This window comes from Chlorocebus sabaeus, chromosome 8, assembly GCF_047675955.1.
Source record: "Chlorocebus sabaeus isolate Y175 chromosome 8, mChlSab1.0.hap1, whole genome shotgun sequence".
NCBI classification, from domain to species: domain Eukaryota; kingdom Metazoa; phylum Chordata; class Mammalia; order Primates; family Cercopithecidae; genus Chlorocebus; species Chlorocebus sabaeus.
The window spans coordinates 79,502,548-79,520,907 of record NC_132911.1 but is presented as its reverse complement, the minus strand read 5'-3'; the positions used below and the strand labels follow the sequence as shown (position 1 = coordinate 79,520,907).

Below are 18,360 nucleotides of genomic sequence, written 5' to 3'. Positions count from 1 at the left end.
ATAATACATTTGTAAGATTATGTATAATTTTAGACTACATAAAAATATAAGCTAAATACAGCTTTTCTGCTGAAAGGAAAAAGTCTAAAAGTTTTTATAAACTTATTTTTGAACATGCGTGTGAGTGTATCTTTATCTGTATTTGAATATTTTCTCATAGCTCCCCTTTAAGTCATTCTGTAAAAGCTTTATTGCCCATCAAGCAATATTCAAGTAATAATGATAACGGTGATGTTAACCTCATCATATTACCCTTGTGTTATCAAAAATGAAAGTAGTTGCGCTGACTCATTATAGGACCTGATTAACTACTTGGCAATTTTATAATCTGCTTTATAATAGAAAAAAAATTAACATTTCTAATAAGGTCAATGCTAAAATAAATTTGATTTAAGGATTTCTTTATATGACACTAAATAATTTATTTTTATGTATATAACTAATGACATTTTTTTAACTGTAGAACTGTTATTGGATAAATTTAAAATAATGAAGTTTTCTTTCTTCTGTGTTTTCTGAATTCTGATTCTTCATTTAAATGTCTGTTTCCAAAGTAGGTCCCAATAATCCAGAAGTCATTTCCAATGAAAGAAGCTCCGATAACAAATCTCAACCAAACTCCCTAAAAGTCGTGGTAGTGGGTTGTACAGATTCAATCAGTAAGATAAAACACTGCCTGCAGAGCTTTGCGCTATTCGTTATTTTGAATCAACTTTATAAGCAAGCTTTTTTAAAAACAATCTTAGACTGAAATTTATTTTATTTTTCCATTTAAAACTAATCCTGTTCAAGAATAGTCAAAATTAAGTCAGCAGTCCCACTCAAACTTTCAAAGTAAAACTCTTAAATGTATGTAGATGTAACTTATTTTAGAAATGAGCACGTTTGAATAAACTTATATCATTTTAGCATGATGTCTACATGGACATCCGATTTTATTAATTAGGGTTTGATGCTGGCGTGCCACAGGTACCTGGCGAGACCGAACTTCAGCTTGTGCCAGTGTGTTAATGGAGGGGATGTTGCTGCCATCAAATGTGCTTCTTCTGGTGCTTATTCTATCGCGTTCATTTTGTACAGCTAGAGGGAAAAAACACAGTATTTATTGAGCACTTCTCTTTAGTGTATGTTAGGATGTAGAGTTTGAGGAGTTTTTTTTAAGTGAAAAAAATTGAGAAAGGGTCTTTCCAAAAGACGGTGGGAGAAAGATATTTTCATTCTGTACTACTCTCAAAAACAGGAATCGTCAGGCTTGTCACTAGAGCTCATAAAACATTGCTGTTTGAGACGTCATGACAGCATGCATGTTAGAAAGTGTTGGCTCAGCCAGTTCTGCCATGCTGTATTTTTAATAGCGTGGTTTTCTATTCTCTCAAAGTTAATAAAACTGTAAGATAACTAGGAAGAAGAGCATTGCCTATAAGATTGACCAGGTCAAAGATAAGAGTGTATTCACTATCAGAAAATATGAGTCATAGATTTTGAAACTTCCGTTTTCTTTTCTCTATAAAACACTAGCAAAAATGGAAAGTAAACTTATTTTAGTTACAATGACTTTAGGATTACAATATTATGATCTCTTATAAAACACTGTCCATGGGACAGTTTATTAACATTAATAAAGCAAAAATTGTACCATGGAGCAGTCTCTCCTGAGAAAATTGAGGTTTGAATACCAGCATTTTGGAAAGATGAAGAAATCCTATATATTATCCAGGTTTCTAAGAGAGAGCTAGATCTGCTTCTTTACTTCAGAAAAATAATAATAAAAATAATGTAGTTCCCCAAATCCCTTACTGAAAACTGCATTTTTAAATATAAGGAAGACTGACAGGGAAAATATTAACTCACATGTTTGCCATACAGAGAATACAATCATGCCAAGTGTGGCTCAAGCCTGTAATCCCAGCACTTTTGGGAGGCCGAGGTGGGCGGATCACAAGGTCAGGAAATCGAGACCATCTGGCTAACACGGTGAAACCCCGTCTCTACTAAAAATACAAAAATTTAGCCGGGCATGGTGGCGGGCGCCTGTAGTCCCAGCTACTCAGGAGGCTGAGGCAGGAGAAGGGCGTGAACCCGGGAGGCTGAGCTTGCAGTGAGCGGAGATCGCGCCACTGCACTCCAGCCTGGGAGACGGAGCGAGACTCTGTCTCCAAAAAAAAAAAAGGAGTGAGCTGTCTGTAAGTTGGAGTGAATCAGTAATATTTTATTTTAAAATCATACTTACTGGTAGCTTGCTGTTTTTGTTTTACAGAAATTGTTATTGATTTTTAACCTAAACTGACTCATTTGGAAATGCATATGCAGTGATAAAATATTAAGATGTTAGCTATGCTTTTATGAATTTCACTTACATGATTATTTAGAAAAATGCTAAAAGATATCGTAAACATTTATAATCTTCTCACTGTTATCATTTTTGACATAAAACTATGTTTTTATTTGTTTCCACCTAATTAATCTCGCTACTATGCTGTTAGTGTAAAAAAGACAAATATATCAACTTGAAAACTCAAAATTACTTTACAATCTATTTAAGAAAATTAACACATTATTTTATGAACAGAAGATAAAATTTACCTATTTTAAATCATAATTGTATTTCACAAATTGTAAAACTCATAAAGGAAATGTAGAATTGTTACTTGCTTACACTTTTGTGGGGATAAACATGGGGTTCAAGTAGAAATGGAGGGAGGCAACTGACCAAGTATGTAATTAATCCTGTAAACTGCCAAATAGAGCTTCCTATGAAATTAGAAATAAATCACTTTTTAAATGAGAAAGTGCTTCTCCTTTAATTTTGTGAACTTTGTTTTTTGTTGTCTTCAAGATTACCAAGCTGAGCAAAACTAATGGTATTCCTGTATTCTTAAAATATTGAATGACAAAGAAAAAGTTAACTATGGTAAAGATGGGTTTGATATATTTTACACTTCTTTAGTACAGTGATTTCATTTGATTTTTTTAGTTTGTGAAATAGTTGTGAAAAACATCTCTTTGCATATGATAGGCATGACCAAACAGTAAAACTGACAAGTATAGAATTTTGTAGCTGTTACACGCTGTCAAATGTTTACAATGTGTTCAATACATTTGTTTCTAAATTAACCGTATTTAGAATGTAGGAGAATATAATCAGATTACTTAATATATGCAAGATGAAATTAGTACACACTAAAATAGCATATCTAGTCTATTGTCTCGGTCCCTCGATATAATATAAGCTTCCTGAAAGGGAAGATTATTTTGTCTACTATGTTCACTATTGAAGCTTCAGCACCTAGAACAGTGTTTGGAAAATTGCAGTGTTCAATAAGTATTTAGTAAATAAATGAATGCATGAAAAGTAGATGTTCAGTTAATGTTCATTAAAAGAAAAAAGACACTCATTTGTTATTGAGAACAAAAAAAATACATTTGCATCAGGCGTAGTGACTCAAGTCTGTAATCATAGCACTTTTGGAGGCTGAACGGAGTGGATTACTTGAGGTCAGGAGTTCAAGACCAGTGTGGCCAACATGGTGAAACTCTGGTTCTACTAAAAATACAAAAATCAGCCAGGCGTAGTGATGCACACCTGTAGTCCCAGCTACTAGGGAGTCTGAGGCAGAAGTATCACTTGAACCTGGTAGGTTACAGTGAGCCAGGATCGTGATGCTGCGCTCCAGCCTGGTTGACAGAGTGAGACTCCATCTCAAAAAAAAAAGAAATCTGTAATTTCAACCCACTAACAGAATATTGGTGTACTATTTAGTCAATAATTTTGTTGCCTTGGACAATATAGCGGTGGAGAGAATGATATCCATAATCAGATAGTCACCAGAAAAATACTGGCTACACCACTTAATAGCTGTATGTCCTTAGACTAAATTCTTTATCTTGAGGAACCATAGATTCCTCCTTATTAGAGTGAGGAAAATTAGAACTCATGTAAAAAGGTTATAGTGATCAATGAGAATGTGTGTGTATGTTTATCACTTTTCATCAATAATGTTAATTATCATCACCATTATTATTACCTTCTTTTTTCATTCCCGCTCTAAAACACTTTCTTAATCGACAATATCTACATTGATTCCTTTTGTCCTTGTCAACAACACATTGCCGACTGAACCTATAACATCAAAGATATATTAGTTTGCAGAAAAGTATAATTTACAAAAAAAAAAAGCAAATAAACAGACAAATGGATTTTAAATATGTGTTGTCACATTTGATTCGATAAAAAGAAGGTATAGGAACAATCAACTATGACCTTTCCAGTCTCACAATCAGCATGTGCGTGAAAACACGAGCCTCACCTCTCACTTAGTCTTTATAGTAAAATAAAACTGAATGACTATCTTCATTTTGGCTGCTGTGCGTAACCACTTCTATCATGAGTCATGAAAGCCAAACCTAGTTTTGAATATCTTTGGCATTCAAGTTTTTGTTGCTTATTGCTAAATGATTTCAGTATGAAGGAGGCTATTATCAGAACTTCATGGCCCTGCATTTTCATGCTTTTCTCTTTTTAAATATCCTTCTATTAATTTTAAGTGTACCCCACACCCCACTGAAGTTTACCCTCCATGGCAAATTATACATCAAGAGGTAATTGAGGACAACATTGAGAGTATAGTCGGCATCATGGGGTAAGACTTCACACACATTATAATGGCTGCAAATGAAATAAAGAAAAAACGAGTGTTGGTGAGGATGTGGAAAAATTGGAACCCTCATACACTGCTGGTTAAAACGTTAAGTGACGCAGCTGCTTTGGAAGAAAGTTTAGCATTGTCTTAAAAAGCTAAACATAGAGTTATAGTGTAACCCAGCAATGCCATGTTAGGTCTGTATGCAGAGAAATGAAACATATGTACACATAAAAACTTGCTCATAAATGTCCACAGCAGCATTATTCATCATCGCCCAGAAGTGAAGAATATACAAGAGCCTATCAACTGATAATAGAAAAACAAAATGTGGCCTGCCTGCACAGTGGAATATTATTATTTGTCAGTAAATAGGAATGAAGTACAGATAAATGCTACAACACGGATAAAGCTTGGCAGCCTATTCTATTCTAAACAAAAGAAGTAAGACAAAAGAGATCACACATCGTATGATTTTGTTTATACAAAATGTCCTGAAAAGGCAAATTTGTAGAAACAGAAAATAGATTCATAGTTACCTCATATTGTTGGGGAGGGAGTTGGGAGGACATGAGGGAGTAACTACTAAAGATTTCTTTATAAAGTGATAAAAAATGGTCAAATTTGACTGTAGTGATCGTTGCATCACTCTGGATAAACTAAAAAACTGACTTGTGTACTTAACCAAACAAACAAACAAATAAAAAGAGTACAGTCTCGGAAATTAAATCTAAGCTTGGTTCCACTGTTGATTCTCAGCAGAACTTGGGGGTGTTAAGTAACTTTAGTTTACAATTGTAAAATAAAGAGAAGGACTTGCCCAAAAGGCTGTTGTGTGAAAACACCTCAAATAGTTAGGGACAAATATTAAGCATAGAGTAAACACAAACATTTCTTCAAAATTCTGGCACAAAATTATCCATACGTCTGGATATGTACCTGTTTATTTGTAGTTGATGATCAATGATAAGAGTAAAGATATACATTTTGTGAAATGCATTTCTTCTAAAAACTATCAGTGTCCACTTAAAATCGAACGAGAAGCGAAGCCTATAATCAAATTGAGCTAGAAGAGAAATGTACTTTCAGAGTGAGGAACAAGGTATTGCTCATTTGGGAACAAATGGCTGATGAGACTCAGGAGAGAGGACCAGATTGACAAAAATACAAGGAGAATGCATTCAATTAACATTAAATTAATAATAAAAATTGAATAAACATATTATTAAGCACCTACAACCAAGATTCTGGTGTAAAGATTAAACAGATTAATGCTACTTGTCTCCTCCACTCAAGGAAATTACAATCTAACAGAGTATGCATACAAATTGTACATAAGGTGAAAAACAACATGAAAAGTGACGAAACAGCAATTAAAAGTGCTTTTGAAGCAAAGCCCAACCTCAGTGTGATGAAGCAGTTAGAGTAGAAATGGAATTTTGGCATCTAAGGAAATAGATACATTTGAGACCAGCACAACCTGAGCTTCAGAAAGTCTCCATGCCCCTAAACTTGCATCAATATACTAACCATTTTCCAAACGAAAAATCATCACATTTGCTGAATACTAACATATGTAAAGACAGCTAGGTTGGCAGTAACATTCCTAATAGGAAAGTGCAGGAGTTAAACTGTATCTGTTGTTAGAATATTTTTTAAACCTCTAAAAGTTGCTCTGAGAGCATCCCTTTTCCATTCTTCCCATACAGAAAGCACAGAAGTACTGATAGCCTTTGTGATTCTCTGATTCTCAAAAGTTGTTGGATTTAGTTGTTTGGATCACCATTACACGCACACACACACACACACACACACACACAGAGGTATTTCAATTTTAACAGAGCACATGACTCCAGAAGGTATGGTTTACAGGTTATTCTGTGTTTGTTTTAGTTTAGAAGCATTCGTACAAAAATATTTTTGATGAAGGAAATTGATCTACCTTTTACCTTTAGAGTTTTAATGTAAATAAAAGCAAAACTCATCTAAATACACTTTTTTTGTTTACCTAGAAAGTTTTTTTTTTTATTATTTATTATTTATTTATTTTTGTATTATACTTCATGTTTTAGGGTACATGTGCACAACGTGCAGGTTTGTTACATATGTACACATGTGCCATGTTGGTGTGCTGCACATATTTATTCATCATTTACATTCGGTATATCTCCTAATGCTATCCCTTCCCCTTCCTCCCACCCCACAACAGGCCCCAGTGTGTGATGTTCCCCTTCCTGTGTCCAAGTGATCTCATTGTTCAATTCCCACCTATGAGTGAGAACACGCGGTGTTTGGTTTTCTGTTCTTGCGATAGTTTGCTGAGAATGATGGTTTCCAGTTGCATTCATGTCCCTACAAAGGACACGAACTCGTCCTTTTTTATGGCTGCATGGTATTCCATGGTGTATATGGCCTATAAAGTTTTTAAAGTGGGCAATTTGTATTTTCTTAACCTGCTTCAAACTATCTTGGAAAAATTAAAGAATTATCAGAGAACTAGATAGATATTTGGGGAGTTATATATTAACTTGTATTGCACCCCAGGAAATCACATGGCAAGACTTTGAGAGGGTTAACCTCTTCCCAAATGTCTGAACTGTTCTTAAATAATTCTACATGTACCTTTTATTGACAGAACAAACATAGTTTTTTTTGTTTGTTTGTTAAATTTAACCATTTTTGTGAATAGCCTATATTCAATCGAAATGTAATCTGCATTCAAGGACAGTCATACATATGAATCAAGATGCAATATGTATACTTAAATCATGTTATGATGTTGACTAGGTGTTCTTCTAAAAATAAAGGGAAAAAAAACACAAGAAAACAGCCTACTGGAAATGTGTGACAAATATAATATAGTTAAATAAGCTTCTGACATAACATTTAAATTTGATGACAAAAAATATGGCATGAGAAATACATTTTAAATTTTAGGACTAAAAATTAAATTTCATTCATTAATATCCACAAACTACCAAAATCATCTGCACTTTTATAATTTTGTTTTTAGACATAGGATGTAATGGCACTTAAAAAATCAACATGAAGAAAAATGTTCATATTGAAAAACCTTTTAAATGCAGATTTTAAAATGTTTAGAGGTATATGAACATGTGATAAAACAATAAAGAAACATAAGGAAAAGATAACATGAAATTGCAATAGTAGTTACCTCTAGGAGACAAAGGAGTAAAAGTGCTAGAGGAAGTGTCCATTAAAGGCTTCAACTATATTGGTCTAAGCTGGGTGGTAGGTAGGTGGATTTTTTACATACCTTCTATAAGTCTAAAATGTTTCATAAAAAAGAACCACCTATGTGAATACATCCTGTATACATACCCACACGTTCTGACTTGTACTGCAGTTTAGAGATTGTGTTTATAGACTTACAGATACACGAAAACTCTGAATTTTCTTCTCTTACTTTTTCCGTGCCAAACTGAAACACCTGTAAAGATAACTTGACTAAAAGGGCATTTAAAGTACCTGCAAGAATAAACGTGACTCTTACGAATGCTGCGTCTGAAGAAACCCTTGCACCCATCACAACTCGATGCCCCATAGTGTTTTCCTGTTGCTCTGTCCCCACAGATGGCACACAGACAGTTGACACCGTTGTCTGTGGTATTCATACTTGTCTCTGGGGCAGAATTATCTGTGAATAAAAAAAGGAAGATTACAGTTACAGTTAGTACTATTTCCTGATTAAATTGTCCTGCTAATTATTTAGAGGCTCAAACAGTCCATTCGTTGGCTTCCTGGAGACCTCACACCGGTGCTTTCCTTTTAACCCCCCCTCGCTGGCGGCTTCCGCTCCAACCTCTCCTTTCTTATTTCTGAACATTTAACTTTGGGACACCATAGGGCTTAGTTCTTCAACTCCGCTCTTTCCCAAGGGAAGTTTATCTATTCCATGACAATAAATATTAGCTGTAGGATGAATAATTCCAATATTTTATCTCTCTAGCCCCGATGTCTCCCATGGGCATCAGCCTGAAATGCCCAAGCACCTGTTGAAGAACTTCATTATGAAATCTAATCAGAATTGTAAATCGAAGTATCAAAAACAAAACTCTCATTTTTCCGCTAGAACTTGTTCTTCTTTCCTTCAGTCTCCCGTACATCAGTCAATGGTTCCATCCAGTTTCCCAGGGCCAATAATCTGTGAGTCTTTAATGTATTCTCTCCTTTATCTTTTATAACCAATCCCTTGGTAAGTCCATGTTTATAATACTTTTTATTTATTTATTTATTTATTTAATTTTTTGATACTGAGTCTCCTCTGTTGCTCAGGTTGGAGTATAGTGGGGCGATCTTGGCTCACTGCAACCTCTGTCTCCCAGGTTCAAATGATTCTCACGCCTCAGCCTCCCAAGTAGCTGTGATTACAGGCGTGTGCCACCATGCCAGGACAATTTTAGTGGAGACGGGGTTTCATCATATTGGCCAGGCTGTTCTTGAACCCCTGCCCTCAGGTGATCTGCCCACCTCAACCTCCCAAACTTCTGGGATTACAGGTGTGAGCCACCGCGCCCGGCCTGAAATACATATTTAACCCATAACTTTTCACCACAGACATCCTTATTCAATCAACCATCATCTTTTCTCTAGATTATGGCAACAGCCCGCTATCTAAATTCTTTCCTTCCGTTCTTCCTGCCCTACTATTTGTTACCCCAAAGCCACCTAAGTGATATTGCTTTAAGTAATTCATATAATGTCACCCTCTGCATCCAACCCTGTTGTAACTACATACAGAATAAAGTCTAGGCATCTTCCCACAGCCCGTAAACCCTGCATGTCAAACCCGCCTACAACTCCCCCAAATCTCTGATCCCAGTATCTGGTACCACTTTTTATCCAGTTCACTATTCTCCAGCAATATCTTCTTCTTTTTTTTTTTTTTTTTTTTTTTTTTCCGTCATTGAAGGCTACTCTCATCTCAGAACTTGTTCACCTGCTCTTCCTTCTGTCTGGAAGTAAAGTCCTTCCCTAAACCTTTCTTTGAGCTAGCTACTAGGTTTCTGTTAAAGTCTCACATTTTGTGTGAAACCTTCTCTGAACACACATTTTAAAATGTCACCTCCCATCTGTCCTTCAAGTAGAACCTAGACCACTGCTTATTTTAAGTATTATTATTATTTTTTGAGTCAGGGACTTGCTTTGTCACCCAGACTGGAGTGCAGTGGTGTAATCCTAGCTCACTGCAGCCTGGACCTCCTGAGCTCAAGCAATCCTCCCACCTCAGCCTCCTGAGTAGTTGGGGCTACAGGAGTACACCACCACATCCAGCTAGTTTTTAATTTTTTTATTGTAGAGATAAAGTCTCACTATGTTGTCCAGGTTGGTCTTAAACTCTTGGGCTCAAGTGATCCTCTTGCCTCAGCCTCCCAAAGTGCTGGGACTACAGGTATAAGCCACCACACCTGGCCTTAGTTTTTTTAAATGGCCTTAGTTTTTTATATAACTTTATTGGTGAAAAATATATTCTGCATTGGTCTGCTCATTTATTACCCATCTTTACACACAGAATATAAGCCCCATGGTGGTAGAGAATTTATCTGTCTTATTTAGTCTTCTGTTTTCCAGTATTTAGGATTATGCCCAGGATATAGTGGGTCATCTAATACACAATTCTGAAGGAAGAATTATTTTTAAAATGTAGATATTTATAATAAAATAAATATTTCTTAAATGAGTTAATATTGTGGATTATATCTTTAAAAATCAATATGCATTCAAAAGATACTAAATATGTAATATACTAAAACTTTATTACAAAATTTTATATTGACAACTGATTATTGTATATCTAACAAAAGGATAAAACTAAAGGTTGTCATGCCCTGATTACATTTTGTAACTTACATATGTTCTACTTACTAATATTTCTGAGAAGACAAATATTGTCATATATAATTTCATGAAATAGAAAAAAAATTTTAATCAGACTATGCTTAGGGTTAGTCGTGTGACATTATAGGATTAAAATGCTAAACGTTTTTCTTTTGGTAACATTAACAAAACAGATACTAACAAAATGAAAATTAGAACTGTTTGGAATTGATTGTATTCTGAGAGACTATATAGAAATATGAAAAATTCCACTCTTGCTTCAAGTTTAGTGCCATACTTACATGTTGCTGACAATCTTATTACAAACAAGTTACACCACACTTTGGATATAGCCATATGAATTCATTATTTCAGTATATTCATTAAACATAGTAAATAAGTGTTATGATTATGGTAAATATGTCCCTACCATTTCTTAATCATGAGTGTTTTTTTAAAGTCATGATTCTGATAAAATACTCTATGAAATATCTCTAATCAAGTCTAAACATAAGGACACAAAACAGTGACTTCCTGAAAGTTGTACTACAGGTTTATTTTAACTATATTTGAGCTACATTTTCAGAATTCACCTTTTGACTATTTTTTTAAATCCCCATTAATAAGGAACTGCTTATTAAAAATAGAACCAGAACACCGGTCATACAAATTATACAATACAGTAGAATAGTAAGATATCCTCAGTACAAGATATATTCTCAATCTTGCATTAAACACACACACACACATTTTCCAAAGTATACATAATTACTTGATCTTAGGAGTTCTAACACTGATAACATATTTTAAACAAGATTTTTTACTAGGTATTAAGTCTAAATTCAAAGTCAATAGTAAACTGTATTACATAAAGACACAAACCCTAAACAACTCATGTCTTATTTAAAGTTAAAATATTACAGTAATTAAATACTAACAGCTTTGTGCGGCTAAACATTAGCCTGTCAAGTGAGGTTATAATACAAACCTTATTCTCTTTCATATTTGCATTCAATGCAAAAACCTGATAGTAATTTCAAATGCAGTTTCTCATCAGTACCAGTTGAGAACTGGAATTATAATGAAAAGAGCAGACAATCAGTGAAACTCCCTAATGTTCTACGGAAACTTTGTTCCATAAGTCATTTTACATATTGCATAGAAAATATACTTTCACAGCCAATCGGCCAATATTACTTATTAGTATGACTTACAGCAAATAAAATAACAGCTGAAACTAATCTTTTTACCTCTCTAACTGACACATGACAGAATTCTGACATTACTTTATTACATAAAACCGGGCTTTCTTACCTCTAACACAAAATAGCCACAGCATTATGAACTTAAATTTTGTAATGAAGTGCAAAAGGTCAGATTTGTGGCCTTAAAAGCAAGCCCTAAACTCTCCAACAAAAAAAAAAAAAAAAAAAAACATTGAGCCACCACTTTTGGAAGCTCAGTCTACCTTCTCCAATTATACTTACTTTTCTTTACATCTATAAACAGATGATAACTTACCATTTGAATTATATAGAATCTGCATAGTTTCAAACTCCAAAGTTGTATAAGTTGGGTCCAGAACTTCACTGTAATTTGCCATGTCCATGTCCAGTATTGGTTCTGATACCCTCATCATTGATTTAGAAACGCATATACAAGTGGCACCACAAGCCCAGAGTGTGTGATGAGTGTTTTGATGTGTTTTACTTTCAGTCTGTGAGTGATAATCTGAAGTTAACTGTAACTGAGTGACTTAAGAGCTGCAGTGGGAGGGGCTGTAAAACTGTAACCTTCTTCGGCAGGCCATATTCTGCTTATTTCTTCTTTTATGGCATACGAAAGCAATTCCTTGTGATAATCTTGGAATGCTTCATGGTATAGCCTTATCTGAAGTGCTTAGTGGACTAACATGATTTCCTAAATTGACTTCCAGCAGACAATAAATGAGATCATTAAGAGAAGGATTAAAAATAGAAAAGAAAATATCGTAGGTTTTAAACTGTAATAATAATGTGAGGTATCCCATTTAAGTTGCTGAAATCACATACCTCTCATATTCTGAAAAATGGGACTGACTTTACTGTTGTAAATTTGGTAAATCAAGTCTGTAAGTTAACATTTCACATAAACACTTTACAATTTTAAGTTTTCTTAAATGTGCAATAAAGCTACCTTTATTTTGGAGTAAAGCAAATTTTGTAATTTGAAATGTGGGGAGTTATGACATACCCTGAGAGCTCCCTAGGCATAACCCTAAAATAGCCTTTAATTATATTCTCTTTAGTTATCTATTTATGGGCCTGTGTCCCAACTATGTCAGTAAACTTCCCAAGGGCAGAACCAGTACAGTTGCTAGTACATGGGAGGCATTTAAAACATGGTTACATGTATAATGTTTCATTTGTTTTGAATTTTGATGTCATTAAACTGAAAAAAAAATTATCCCTAACGTGTAGATCTACATATTCCTATCATCAACCCTCATCTATATAGCATAGTATATCTTCTGTGTATATATTTGACAAGGAACTTCTAGGGTGTAGGGAATATTTAGACAATAGCACTCAATCAATATATTTTACTTCTGAGAATATGTTTATTGATTCTATTTTCCAAGAAACAATTCCAGCCCCATTTACATTATAAATTCAGAATGTCCTTTTCCACATTTGTTAAAGATTGCAGCGAAGTAATATTTCTTAACCAATTTCTTAACACCATAAACCTTATGAATACTCTGTCTTAGAAACGATTGTACTTTTCACCTGGGAAGGCTGGCCTCTTAAAGACTCTAAACCATGTGACAAACTGTAAAGAAAATAGCTTAGAGTCAATTTAGCGGCCAGATTCACTAAATCAAACAGTGATGATTGGAATAGTCCTCTTGCCCTCATATTCTGTATACTCTTCATTGTGAGGATAATATTTTGAAATAAACTTTCTTTTTTGACTGACTTTCTTTAATGAAGACTAGACATAGGTTATTCAGTTTTTAGAGAAGTAGACAGAAGTGGTTTTTATTCTATGAATTTTGTGAGTGAAGTTGTCCTTATTTTAAATGAGTTAACAAACATTTGTTTTCTATAGGAGCCAAAGGGGTGAATTGTGCAGAGCCTACAAACTTTCTAATCTATGAAATAATTAACCAATACAGAGGGATGTCACTGATGGGAGTGTCCCAACAGAAGAAAAAATAAAAAAGAAAAAGACAGGAAAAGCTCATTTATACATCTGGAAAACACTGAAAGAAATGTGGCTGTAGCTCAGGAGAACAATGCTGTGATAGTTTCATCCTTCTACCCTAGTCTGTTCCCACGGCTGACAGCACCAGACCCAGGCATTCGACTCTAAGGTGAAAGGGGGCTAGAGATGGATCTCAGCACAGATCTTCAAGTAGCAATTAGCAACTAATCAGAGCTGGCATTCAAGAAGAAACCTGTGCCCCATTCTTGTTAGTTTATGTTATTTTCTTCATTTCACAGAGTAAGAACTCAAAAATTTCCAGAAGATATGGTAGATTTGAATAGCAAGCAAGCAAGCACTTCAGATAAGGCTATACCATGAAGCATTCCAAGATTATCACAAGGAATGGGTAGTCTTTGTAATGATATTCAGATGTAGAAACACCCATGGAATTCAGCCAGCCTCTGCCTAACAAAACAAGGGGTTTCTTTAGCTTTTCTCTGACGGAGAGTACAAAGTGCAGTGGAAGCCCTCTTTTCTTAAATTCTAGGACTCATAATTTACCCAACTGATTAAGCAAATAAAATAACTAAAACAGAAAGTCATAAGATATATCCTTATTTGATCTTATTTTACATAGGCGGATACGGATGCTACCGTTTGTAAAACCAAGATCTTTTCATTAAGTAAGAATGCACTGATTGGGGTTCTTTACTAAATTTTTTGTTCATAAGTCTCACACATTGCCTTTGATTTCTAGATTTTTTTAATTTTTTAATGGAGAAAAAAGTTAAAGCCACTCATAAGGCAATCCAAAGCAAAAATTCTAGAAGCCTTCTAGAATTTTAGTTTTTCAAAATATTGTCTATAATTTAGTCAATTTGCTTTTATCTACTTCCATAGTATTTCTCTTGGTTTTTATAGTGGAGAAAAAATAAAAATAAAAAAGTCTTTTGGCCAGGCACAGTGGCTCACGCCTATAATCCCAGCACTTTGGGAGGCCAAGGCGGGTAGATTGCTTGAGCCCAGGAGTTTGAGACCAGCCTCGGCAACATGGCAAAACCCTATCTCTACTAAAAATACAAAAAAACTAGATGGGCATGGTGGCGTGCCCCTATAATCCCAGCTACTCGGGAGGCTGGGGTAGGAGAATCGTTTGAACCTGGGAGGTGGAGGTTGCAGTGAGCCAAGATCATGCCACTGCACTCCAGCCAGGGTGATAGAGCGAGACTTTGTTTCAAAAAGATAAAATGAAAGCCTTTTAATGCTCATGTTGCATTAGATTGCACAATTTTTAACGAAATTGTGAAATGAAATAACAAGAACAAATGGCAATCATACACTAGGTAACAAATCCAAATGACTCTTGATAAGTGTATAAAGTTGGTAAGATGTACCTACCCTGAAAACTAATTAGTATGATTTACAAAGGACATTGAGAACTTGAGTTAATCCCAAGTTTTGGCTACATGGAGATTAGAGGCTGTCTTATATTGATTTTAACTTGAGATCACTTGTATTTATAAATTAACTTACATTCCTCTTTATAACCAATCTTCCTCTCTACTTCTAAAACTAGCTCAGCTACATTCAGAATATTTTTATTTATTTAAAGAGGAGAAGGGGAGAATGAAAAAGGAGGATGAGAAAGAAAAAAAGTCACAGAGAAACAATTTAAGTTACAGTTAATTTTAGGTTTTCAGTTATGCATCATAATCAAAACACACAGCATACTCTTAATACTAATTATTTGTGTTTCCCATTCAATCATGATTGTGGTGTTTTCATTACTCAATAAACATGTCTGTGGAACAATTGAACAAAATGAAATTATTAAATTAAGTTGCATAAACCTTGGATACTTGAAACAGTTATGGTGAATATATAACTGTTCATATTAAAATTCAGTTATTTTCAGCAAAGGAACGGATGAATATTATCCAAGCAGCCTTTCATGATGGCTTCATCAAGTACTTTACATGGGTAAATTCATTAAGGGTACATTAGATTAAGAGCTTAAGTAGTTAAAAATAAAACTGTATTAATTTTATGCCTAGGTGATAGTAGAAGAAAATTATCCTTAAATAAATAAGGCCTATGTTATTAAACCCTACATTCAGCAGAAATTTATGAGTGCTTTTAAGTTTACTTCTAAAGGTTAAATTGGGAAACACATCATTTATACATAGTAATACATAAAATAGTAATTTATGATAAATAGCGCACATTTTCTAAAGATACATAAATTTAATCTATATCAAAAAATATAAATCTATGATAAACTATGAACTACTGAAAATTTCTCTTAACATTGCTTTCCAGTATCTGTTCTCTAAACTGAGCAAAACATTACTTTTACTTAGTGAAATCTCATGTTTTGCAGGCTAAAATGTGCCATCACAGCTCTAGTCAGGTCAAACACTCCAAAGAGAATGACAACATTATTTGTAGATAAAAGGTTAATTTTAAATAGCACAACTAATGATCTTGAAAAGTGTTTCTTTCAAGCAATAGTTCTCTAAACTGGCATGTGAAATATTTAAATTTCTTTAAAGCAACATAACAAGCAGTGAAAACAGCATAATGTTTAAAGAAGACAACTCAATTCACTATTGATTCTTCAAGATAATAGCAGAAACATTTCTATCTTATCTGGAAGACGATTAAGCCATTTAAATTGCCCCATAACTTATATTTGATTTAATCATTCTTTCACCACGTGATTTAAAATAGAAAGCAAGCTAATAAGATGAAGGTTATTTTCATAAAATAAGTTTCATGAAAATAATTTGGAATGCTAATACCAGTATAGAAACAGTTTATTGTAAAATAGAGTTAACGAAATGTGTTTTTTAAACTTATTTCTTTGAGATTTTTTTCACTAGCAAAAGCACTGCATATCAATCTCCAAAGCACATCTATAGTTCTTGTTGTTTTCATATTCTACTTTTTAAGCATGAAGATTACACAAATGTGATCAATAAAGCAAAATGAAGAAAAATAACAAATCTAAATCAACCAGTGTATTTTTCAGTGTAAGCAGAAAATCATTAAGTGAAGAACTCTACCCAACAAAAATGACTTTTGAATTCAAAGCAAAGCCACCTTTTGTTTCTCAAAAAGGATCTCAATTAAAAAAAAAATCATCATATTTCCTTGCTGCCACTGTCCTAATCTAACCATTCTTCCTCATTCGAAATAGAAATCTTATATTTTCTTCTTCCTAATTTTGATGGGAGAAAATAAGTAAATTTACAATTACAACAAACAAAGATGGATATTTTAATATTTAAGGTAAGTCACTACTATTTACATACAAATAAGTTTGAAATTGTCTCATGATGGGATTCTATTTCCAAAGAGCTTTATAAATTTTTTCCTAAAGCCCAGATTATGTGTACTTTTTAGATAAATAAAAATTATTTTTTATCTTTTTCCTTTGTTGTTCAGTTTAGATCTATGCAATCGCAGTAACTTATTAACACATTTAAACCGAAGCTGTTATAACATGCAAAAATTCTAATTTTGATATTATTTTTGAAACATGTTCCTGTCCTCGATTTGTTGAAAATTTTTTAAATTTAAACTGAACTTCTAAAGCTTTGCTTACATAGTTTTATAATAATAATATAGCTTTGCTTATAGTTTTATACATAATAAAATTCTATAGCTCATTTCTCAATTCAAATTCATTTTCAATTCACAAAATGTAGTCCAAAGAACCAATTTTAAATCTTTATCACATCGTTACTAAAAAATGGTATTTGATAGTAAAATCTAAAGAAAGTTGACGGAGATACATAAGCACCTTGTGAAATAGATGAATTTGTTTAGAAAGATCCTACTAATTTCTTTCTAGTATTTATGGTTTTCCTGAACTATTTATATTTATTTTATTTGCACATTAATACACTATGTTATTTAAAACAAGTTATACAAATAAATGTAAAATCCAAAACTAAGGAAGAGTAAAAACTATCATTATTAAATCAGTTACTGCTAGGATAGACAAAATGAGGTTTGCACAGCTCACAGCTAAATGTAACCAAGAAAATACTCTGAGTAACAAAAGCTTAGAGGTGATATAAGAAATCTGCATATATTAAACCTACCTTCAAGGTCAACTGCCTTGTGATTCAAAGCAGACTCTCCTTTTCAGAAGATAAGGAGCTGATTAGCACTAAATTATTAACTGGAATATAGATTATACTGGTAAGGAAACTAAAGTGTGGATATAAGGAACATGTTAGGATTTGCCAGTCACTATTTCTGCATTTCCTTTTTACAGTGGGTATTATCATTGTTGCTACTGCAAACTCAGCAAAGCTAGTCAGAATATTTAAGATTGTAGTGGCATTTTGAAACCAAAGTTGCTGCATTATGCAAAATGACGGGAAGGAAGTTATCAGTTTGGGCCAGTACCTATTGCAAATATATTCTGAAGAGGTATAATGTTTAAGAAAAATAGCAGCAGTTTCACTATGCTGAGTGCAATTTAGACTTGAACATTTTAATGAACTATAATGTACTATAATGAACATACACTTTAGCATCTGGAAGCCAGATAAATAAATAAATAAGTATATAAATAAGAGTTAGTTTCTCCATATAAAATACAATAATAGATTATATATTCAGTCAAGTAGTCAGGAATTGCTCAAAATTCCTCTTTAAAGCTTTCTTAGATACATATGGA

General features: G+C 33.6%; 1 protein-coding gene across 2 annotated transcripts in view; it reads right to left on the bottom strand.

Annotated features, from left to right (window-relative positions):
* HNF4G (hepatocyte nuclear factor 4 gamma) overlaps positions 1–18,360 on the bottom strand; it is a 156,879-nt gene that overhangs the window by 14,293 nt on the left and 124,226 nt on the right. For both annotated transcript variants that reach the window (XM_038000375.2, XM_008000929.3), the window contains exons 2-4: positions 8,130–8,298; positions 4,026–4,120; positions 974–1,080 (exon numbers count right to left, since the gene is read on the bottom strand). In XM_038000375.2, coding sequence (XP_037856303.1) covers positions 974–1,080; positions 4,026–4,120; positions 8,130–8,275 — 348 coding nt within the window. In that variant the 5' untranslated portion in view covers positions 8,276–8,298. The remainder of the gene's footprint in view (positions 1–973; positions 1,081–4,025; positions 4,121–8,129; positions 8,299–18,360) is intronic.